This window comes from Penaeus vannamei, chromosome 18 (assembly GCF_042767895.1).
Source record: "Penaeus vannamei isolate JL-2024 chromosome 18, ASM4276789v1, whole genome shotgun sequence".
In the NCBI taxonomy this organism is placed as follows: domain Eukaryota; kingdom Metazoa; phylum Arthropoda; class Malacostraca; order Decapoda; family Penaeidae; genus Penaeus; species Penaeus vannamei.
In genome coordinates, this window is record NC_091566.1 from 32,060,126 (window position 1) to 32,070,125 (window position 10,000).

The 10,000-nt window shown below is 35.4% G+C and overlaps 1 protein-coding gene across 1 annotated transcript in view; it reads left to right on the forward strand.

The window, feature by feature from the left end:
* Window positions 1-8,291, forward strand: part of icln (chloride nucleotide-sensitive channel icln) — a 19,178-nt gene extending 10,887 nt beyond the window's left edge. The window contains exons 4-5 of the mRNA XM_027351081.2: window positions 7,608-7,700; window positions 7,790-8,291. Of these exons, the coding sequence (XP_027206882.1) occupies window positions 7,608-7,700; window positions 7,790-7,899 (203 nt within the window). The 3' untranslated portion in view covers window positions 7,900-8,291. The remainder of the gene's footprint in view (window positions 1-7,607; window positions 7,701-7,789) is intronic.
* The last annotated feature ends 1,709 nt before the right edge of the window (window positions 8,292-10,000 follow it).

Sequence of the window (10,000 nt, forward strand, 5' to 3'; positions counted from 1 at the left end):
ATTTTACATAGATGACTGTTAGAGCACCATAAAATGGGTTTTATATATATATATATATATATATATATATATATATATATATATATATATATATATGTATGTATGTATATTTAGGTCACTTTTACAAGAAAAAACTGCAAAAACTGGTTCCATTATTGAACAGCTCTACTATTCAGCAATAAAATGAGCCACATTATGTTTATTTTGGGCTAGAAATACGTATACTACCCATGAATATGTAGTCAACAGAAGTATTGCGTTTTTTCAAATGATTTATGAAATAGTTCTATAAGATGAAATCATCTATTTTTTACCCTTAATTTTGCTATAATGGGGTTTTACATCAATTACCAGTCAGAAATATCATCGTTCTCCTTGCAAGTAAATATCTCACACATAGGCTAGGATGCACGAGAAGGGGCCTCATCAGTGTCCTGGGCTGTATGTGTTTATAGGATGAAACCACCCACCTTTCATAGTAACACTCCCATGAAATAGAAATATACAAACACAGGGAGGTGTAACAGTATGTATATACGATATTTATGTATATGAAGATCATTACTGTGTATTTTGTGACCTTAGGCCTATGTTTATATATATATATATTGTTACCTCCTTTTGTTTGTTTGTTTGTTTTTTGGTTGTTTATTTTTCTTTACAAGGCTAAAATTCATAGTTATGAACAGATTTTAATGAGATTTTTACTTGAGGTATATCTTAGCCTAACTTGGGTGCTGTTAAATTTTGGTGGTGATCAGGGGCTGAATTCTCAAAAGAGCCATAAGTTAAGGCGCGCTGGAGGCCTTAAGCGTCCTGCTGTATTTCCCTTATATAAGAGCGAAGTGTTGTTTCCTCTCCCACCGTAAAGCGCTAAAGGCTGCTCTCCCCCTGCCTTAACCTACGGCACCTTAACTCACACCAATATGGTGGTTTCCTTGCTCTGTGTATGGGCTGTAAAGTGTTTGGGAATCCGGCCCCTGGATCATGATCTGGATCCTGGATTTTTTTTTTTTTTTTTTTAATCTAATTCTGAAAGTTAGGAACAGATGTTACTTAGATTTTTCCCAGAGATGTGTCTTACCCTAAAATTCCATTAAATTTTGGTGATGATCTGAGTCATTTGACAAATCCCCATTTTGGGGTATATGGGGGTTGTATGTTCAAAACATTTTGCTGAAGGATGGAACTGATGAATCCAAACATAAAAGAAACTAAAATATTCAATGTGAATGACATATTCCTTTTGATTTACATACAAAAATTCTTCATTATTTTTTTATACTTCCCTTTTTTTTATTATTATTCTGAAAAAATGAAGGTTGGTCTCATATGTGAATTTTTATAAGCTTTCTGAAAATATTCTCATTTTTAAATCATACATTACTGTTACATCGCAATTGCCAATTTTCTAAAGTAAGGTGAGAAATCATGATATTTTGGTGGACTTCATAAGTGGCTGCTACCACTTCAATAATTGCAGGGGGCGCCTTGAAAATTTTAGGGGAGATTCGGTGGCCCTGAAACTCTTTGGAAATGTATATAACTCAAAATTGGGAAGATGTAATGTTTGGGCACAAAAGATAATCCCATCAAGCTATACTCTTCTTCAATAGAATCACAAAAAAAACAAAACTCAGTTTTCTAAATTGATAATGAGGCCTTTGGAAACAACAGTCCTTTCAGAAAAATGAACCTCACCTCAGTACAGAGGTTAAGAGGCAAACAAGTTTTCTTATAAAAGCAATAGTAAGTGATAGTTAATCTAGACTAGACTGTGTTAGTACATTTATTTCCTTTGTTAACATGTTAGCAATCAGCTTTTTTACAGCCAGAAGATGGTTCACTGTTGAATAGTCACAGATTTTATTAGATTTTTAATATTTCAGTTTTGAATTTCTAATGTCAATCCAAGTTTTTCTGATTTTATACAAATCTTCTGTTGGAATTTACTACCATCATCAGTTGCCATTGAATTATAGAATATAGGTTGGTAATAATTTGTTTCATTCCACATGGCAGTCTTCATTATTTTCTATACCCCATTTCCAAGAACATTGGGATGTAAAGCTATGTCTGATTGATTGGGTGTTGGCACTGTTGGCATTAAATAACCCATACGATACATGTTTGTGTTTCCAGCCCGGAGAGGGACAGGTGGAACCCAGTAAAAATAACCAGTGATTTTTTGACAAATATTCAACAGTATGCCCATATAATATTCCAATGCTTAAAAGAATGTGTTATGGGAGGAATCTGGTTAGGTCAAGTTTATGTATCTCTGTACATGTGTTTACAAAATGGTTTAAATGTGTTTTACACCATTTATTTGGAATCAGAGCAAAGTGTGTTGAATTGCTATTTAGGTCCAACTCTTAGCCAAGTGACACTGAAATGACTTGTTATGTCTTGGCAGATTACTACTCCTGCTGAGATGATGTCTTCTGTTGAGCATGCTAAACAGTTGAGCTCTTATTTGGGCCTGGCCTCATTTGTTGAGGAGAAATAGCTCTTCAAAAGTAGTATTAACCCGTAGCCGACGAATGGCATGTATGTACATGCCATGGCTGTTGTGGACCGAATCATGAATGGCATCGTATCATGCCTGTTCCCGCGGCACTGGCTCATTGGATGGAGTTTGTTTTTCTCTGATAGTAGCGGCTTCATTTATATGTTAAAGATTTTAGGCAATGGGACCTACAATGAAGGTAAACCTTCAAAATTTGAATATTTTTATAAATTATAGCAAAATAAAAGCTTTTAGGTGCTAAATGTTGCTTGCAAACTACTGATCGAACTGGGCGCAAACAGGGGAAACTGCCGATTTGTGCCAACAATCCTGTTCTTACATCCACTTGCCAAACATCTTTACCTGTCGGCACTGTCGCTTTTTAGCCGCCTTACCTATAAGATAGTTTATGCTGCAGCCAAGAGCATAGAAACATGGGAAATTTTATGTTTCCCTTTCTTATTTTTTCCTCAAGCATCTGAACCTGTATGCATCCTTACTTGATCAGTATGGTACTGAGAATTCCCATCATGATTCAGTTAACCTGTTTGAAGTCATTATATGAACAAAGGCAGTTTGTTTATATTTAATTATTATCTGACCAAAACCATGGAAATTTTGACTTTTTCGTAATGCATTCTATAACCTTTTGAAAATGTGTTATATTTTCTGCAGCAGCCACTTGTACCACAACCAAAGAAATGTTGAAGTGTTTGTAGTATACAAGTTAAAATGCTGTTTAACCTCCTGGAAATGGTATTTTTACTGCAGTGGCCCCTGGGATGGATATTAGTGCCGGCATAGTGGTACTCCAGATGCAAAATATCAGAGCCTTTTTATCTTTACATCCTATGTAAAGGATGTAGTATAGTTTTATAGAAGGGAAAAACAATTTGATTACATATTTCCATGTTTACTAAAATACTAAAATATAATTTCAACATCAAAAGAAAATAAAACGAAGGTGTGGAAGACGAAAATAAGTTTTATTTATAGCTCGTATTGTAACTGTAGAAAACAGCAGAGAGGTCGACCTCACAGTCACAACCTATGGTCTAGGTCATATTCATATTCCCATTTCTGCTGCACTGTCTACATTTCCTGCACTAACAGCCTGCTGCATGTGCCAGGGCCAGTATACACACACACACACACACACACACACACACACACACACACACACACACACACACACACACACACACACACACACACACACACACACACACACACACACACACAAAAAAAAAAAAAAAAAAAGTAAGTAAGTTTTGGGAACATCCCAGGCCACTTAATGTCAACTCGTTTCAAACAAGCCATGGACCACCACCATAGTTAAAAGAATTTTGTGGACCATTCCATTTTTGAATGTGGATAAGAAAAGCAGACATAACCAACATTTTAGTTTGAAATGTTTTTCTTCAAAACAGAATTTTAAAAAGCTAGCATTTTAACCCATTCGTTCCGGGTGTCACATATATGAGACACGGGAAAAAATAAACATTGCCGGGCGTCCTGCCAGTGTGACGCTGTATCGGGGCTGCGCTCCGACGCAGCAGCAGTGCGCAGCAGGGCGGGCGGACAGACTCCAGGGAAGCTCCGCCCGCCGATTTTTGTAGCCGCCCGGATTTTTTTATTTTGGCTACAAAATGTACCCAGCATGAATGGGTAATCTGAAATATTTTCTTTGCAAATAAACTGGAGTTACTAGATTATACAACTAAAATTGCCCTTTCAGATTTAATTGATTCATTTTTCCTTGGAACCAGACTTTTGTATTCTTTTTTTTTTTTCACTGATAAGATTTACAATTTTAGGAATGGTACTTGACAATGCACAATGAATATCACTTTCCACTGCAAGTCGATTCCTCCGTTTCTACTTAATGTGCAACAAACATGAAAATCCACTTACACAAATCTAAGTTGATATGCATCCTATGGGCCACCCAAAACTTCACCATGGACCTAACCAGTTGAGAAGCACTGTCCGAGGTCATCTTAAATGAGGCAAATTTTTCCGGGTATATCATAACAACTAGTATGCCATTAATTGCCTGTGTCAAATAGCAAAACACAGAAAATGGGCTACAGTACAATATAAAATGTAATGATATCATGTAACCTTTGTCTATCTGATAAACCTCATGGAATTTTAATGAGTTTGCATATTTATTTGCTGGCTGTATATATTTCTTGTCATTTCAAACAAAGGAGTTCTTAGGAGCTCTTATACCTAACTAGCTTGTATAAAGGATATCTTTTAATGATCTCATAATTTCTTTTGCTTAGGTGCACCAAACAAACAAAGCAAGAAGCTTTTTTACTGTATTTCACTTACAATTTATTTATTTATTGAAAGTTTTTAGCATTGTCAACATCTAAGTTCATTAGCAGCTATACAAATATAGCAGTGAGGTGAGGCCTAGGATGGAGCCCTTGGGTAAGAAAAGGTCATATAGAAATGTAATATAGTATTGTAACAAAAATGTTACAAATAAGTTAACAGGTGGAACAAAAATAGCTAGAGAAGGTTATAGAGCACTGTTGGTTAGGTATGGTAATGAAAGGGTTAAAAAGGAAATAGAGTATGAAAGCCGATCAGGACTGACAGAGCCAGTCTTTCATCCTTTCAGCTTGGCTCCCACACCTTAGGATGTGGACAGAGGAAGGGGATGAAGAAAAGGAAAAAGAGAGAAGAAAAGACTATGCAAAATTAGTTAAGGTGAGGGCTGAGGTCCAAGGCAGGGGTGATCTGCTACATTGAGCCTCAGTCCTTGTCTCCTAAGCCACTCCATGACAACAACCGGCATGAGATGGGAGGGGTGGGGTGATTTTCACTGGAAACTGACTGTATGGTTAAAATCACATAGAGCATTATCATGCTGTAAATGGACAAAAGCATTTTGAACTTTATTTTGGCCTCACTGGAAAAAAATAAACATGAAAACTATAGAAAGAAACAGATATAGATAGATTATAGAGATAGATAAATAGGTTTACTGTATAGAGGGATGTTGTTTATGGCAATGAATGAACTTTACAGTTTAATGCTTTTGATTCTCAGTGGTTGCATCCCAACTTGGCCTATATTTTTTATTTCAGCATTAACAATGCAATATAAGATATTTACTATTATCAACACAATATTTGCAGTTACAGTAGTGTCATGTGTATATAAGGTAATTCTATGCATTGCAACACTAAAGTTTAACCCATTGCCAACAGGAGCTTCATGCGCCAAACTAGATCACATGCTCGGTGCTCCTGGCAGTCAGCTGATCGAGGGGGATAGAAAGACAGGATGCATAATTACTTTACCTTCTAGGATCTTTTCTGTAGGATGTATGACAGCTTAGTAAACAATGCTAAAATGTGACTTTTCACCTACTTTTGATGAGGGGCATAAGCTTCTGAACCACTGCAGGAATGGCCAAACAAGTGAACAGATATTTAACTCATACAACTTACAGCAGGCTCAATGCATGTGGCATGGGTGTGCTTGCTGCCTGTTGGTAATAGAGTAATAGAACAAACTCACTTTGAGTTATTGAGTAACTATTTTCCAACACCTTGTAACTACTACCTTGCATTGATTAGGAATACAGCATTTTCCAAGCATAACCAGGTTGTTATTTTTGTGTGTAAGGTTGTATGTATATCTTCGTGTAGGATTCATGTTGAACAAATTGCAAATAGAACAGTTAAGGGAAGAGCATGAAAGGTATGTTCGTATGTTTTCTTGTTCCTTCTTTTGTTTGTCATATATCTTCATTTGTTTATGGTGACAGCAATTGCATGGATTTCTTTGCAATTTACTCTTTCAAACCCTTTACTAATTTTAACAATATGAGCACGTTGTGAAGTATGCATTGTAGTCAAGAATAAATTATTTTGTAGAAGTTAAAGGGTATATGTTTAGGCATATCACCTAATTTGCATTAAATTTCTATGAAATTTTGATAATGAAGTGTATTTGAGGGACTGTGTTCCCTTCCAGAACAGAAAAAATTGCTAGGAAGTTAACATTTTATATTTTTGAAAATATTGATATTGCAATTTACAATCTGCTTTTCTTCTTTTTCTTGAGTGATTTTTTTTTCTGCTTTCTGTCTTACCAGCACTTTGGTTTATTGTTTCTCTTCATTATAAAGGTAATTTGGAATGCAAAGTCCACGAAAGCAAGCAATCAAGCAAAAAAAAAAGTAATGAAGAATAGAATAAAATAAAATGTTAGTTTGAAATCTGCCAGTATGATATGGAATCTGATCAATAAAGTCAGATGAGAAAAAAATCAAGCTTCCTAACAGCTCCTTTTTATTTGATCTAATCTTTTTTGAATTGGCTTTATTGATATATCATCTCTTTTCATTCAATATAACTGTTTATAGTGTCCTTTAAAAAAAGAAGTCAAGGAAGAGAAATGTGAAATGTTCTCCTCTTCTTAATCAAATTTTGTAGTTTTGTTTTGTGAATTGTCTTTCCACATAGCTGGCTCCACGAGTGTTCAGCTAGCAAGGAGTCCGTTAGGATGCTGTGTAGTGACTGTGCCTGATTTCTTCTTTCTCAAATTTTTTTGGGGGGAAAATGTTGCTTTTTAAAAACATTTAATATTGGTATTGTTATTATTATTATCGATATTATCTATGTCATGTTATTGGTGATATAAGTAGCGATAGAACATGAAGAATAACATTTTTGAAAATGAGGGAAAATGGGAAACAAGTGAACTAGGCAGAACTAGTAGTTGACTCTTGGGTGACTTGTGGAGCCATCTATGTGGAGCCATCTATGTGGAAATGCAATTACTAAATTAAACTCACAGTGGACATGTTATGTACATATATGCCATAGCCTTTGGCAGTGGGTTAATGCCTATTAATTATGTGTTCCCTTCAATCACATTTCATAGTCATCAACTTTTTTTTTCTAACTCTTACTTATACTCTCCCCCCCCCTTCTTCATCTTTTTCTAGTTCTTATACTTACTTATTCATCTCCTTTTCATCTTTATCTAACTTGGCTTCCATTGTCACTTTATTTGTGTGCTTTTCGTCTGTCTCTGCAGTCATCCAGTACAAAACTTGTCTTATTTGCAGAAATAGGGGAAGAGGAGGAGGATGAAGGAGAATACGAAATCAGTGAGAATGGCGAAGATGTTCATGGCGTTTATGAGGATGCCATGGAAGGAGGCAAGTGATGGAAACAGGATGTTATGCTTATTTATTATGATGATGCAAATGAAATGTTATACATAATCATTCATTTTTTTGGCCAACAGACCTTGAAGATGGGCCATTCGTAGGTGGCATGGCAGAAGGAAGAACAGCTCGGAACGGCATTGATGATGACGATGCCATGGAAACGGGACAGTTTGACGATGCTGATTAAAATTTCCAGTTTGTTATTGTTCTTTTTATATATATATATATACTTTCTGTTCTTTATTCAATGAAAATTGTTGTAAAAGTTGTAAAGACCACATCCACAAGTGAAGACAAATATTTCCTTTTTTTTGAATTTTGTAAAGTTGGTATGTAATAATGAGATCTGTTTTTTTCATGATTTTATTGGTTTCATTGTACACAGTTACAAGTAGTAATTAGTTTGAATATTCATCGTGAGGAAAAACAAGTACACGCTAAGTGACAGTGAACACTGCATATTTTTATATGAAAATGGAAATTTAAGTTACAAATATCTAGTGATATTTCATAAAATATTAGTTGAGTTGATATTACACAGATGTCTTTTGCACTGTAGGAAATGAATCAAAAAGACCATTTGTTTTCTTTCTGTTCCCTCCAGGTATTGGGGTTTTCTGAATCAACGTGATTTGCTCATGATATTTTGATAAAAGGCTTTTAGAATGTTCTGAATAAGCATTGATGGTTTGAGGCCAGTTGAGAAGCCTATTTATATATATATCCTCTTTATTGTGCAATATTGTATGATTATGTAATATAGTTAAAATTCATTGTTAATAACATCACTTCATATGTTTTTCTACACAATATGAGTCTTTACATGATATATCTTGGAACAGAATGAATAGAGTGTAATACTTTAATTTAGTGCAAGAAAGTCAGCACAGCATCAATTAATGGATTCCATTCATGTTAAAAAAGGTGAGAATTGCATTAAAAGTTAATGACTCTCATCTCCATGCCACTCGTAAATGTTCATGAAGGTCTAATTGACTTGAAAAAGGAATGATATATGAAAGTGAAAACAAACCTAATATCCCCACCTTTCACTGCTTTTTGTGTTGACAAGTCTAAATGAAGTAAAATACATAAAACATTTTTATTTGAATATGAGGGGTAATGGGAATGAAAAAGAACTGTTATATCAAAAGCAATAAGAGGAGTAAATAAAAATGGGATTTGCCTGAGCATTTGCTGCTGTTAACCGAGTGAAATGAGCAGATAAAATGTTTCTAAATTATCAGATAATTAAGTTTATGAAAGTGTGTTATTGAAGAAGGCAATTCAATTATGTAGGGTCTGCATAGATATATACAAAATTGGAAAAAATAAGTTCAAAATTTTTCACTACACTATTTAAAACATTCAGTTGCTTCATTATCTTTAACATATTTTATTATTATACATTGTAAAACAAAATTTTAATTCCAAAGAAAGATGTAGCAGAGAGAGAGAAAAAAAATCCTTTTAAAAACACCCAATCGCTTGCCCGTTATTGTCGGGGGGGGGGGGGGGGGATTTAGAAGAAGGAGACCCTATGATGGGGACCTTCCCTACCTTGAGCCTCAGCCCTCAGCTTAGTTTTGCAGTCTTTCTTCTCACCCTTTCCTCTCTCTATCTTTCCCAAGCCCTTTGAGATTTCCATTCTCACAGCCCAGGCCTTTGTCACTTCCCATCTTCCAATACCCCATCCGTTGTCTGCAATCAAGACACCTCATTAACAATTTTTGTATTATCCCCTCACTCTCTACCTGCCTCCTCCATATGTGTCCATCATAAAACACCACATGTTATACCTCCCTTACTAACCAATGTCCCTTGCACAGCTCTTTGCATTTTTTTGCCACTGGACCACATTTAATTAAATATATTTCTCCCTTCCCCGAATTCATAACCTTTGAAACTTTACTTTTCCTGCTCCAATCACCTTTCCTCATAGTTGGAGATTTTAACTGTTGCCACACTTTTTAGGATGATTCCACCATTACTTCCCAAAGTTGCTCTTTAGAATGCATTTTCTCAAATACTGACCTTTTCCTGTTCCTATTCTCCTTTCTCCAACTTTCTATGTCCCACTCCCCAATCCCCCTTACCAGGGCTTTGACAGCACTGACTGGTACACTTTTACCTCTCTTTCTAACCTCGATCTTCCTTCCTCATCCTTCTCTTCGATTTCAGACATGTTTCAATACTTCATAGCCAATATCCTAAATGTAGCTTGTACAGCCATTCACTGAGCCTCCCAAGCTTACACTTCCAAATATGTTCCATTGTGGAACTCAGAT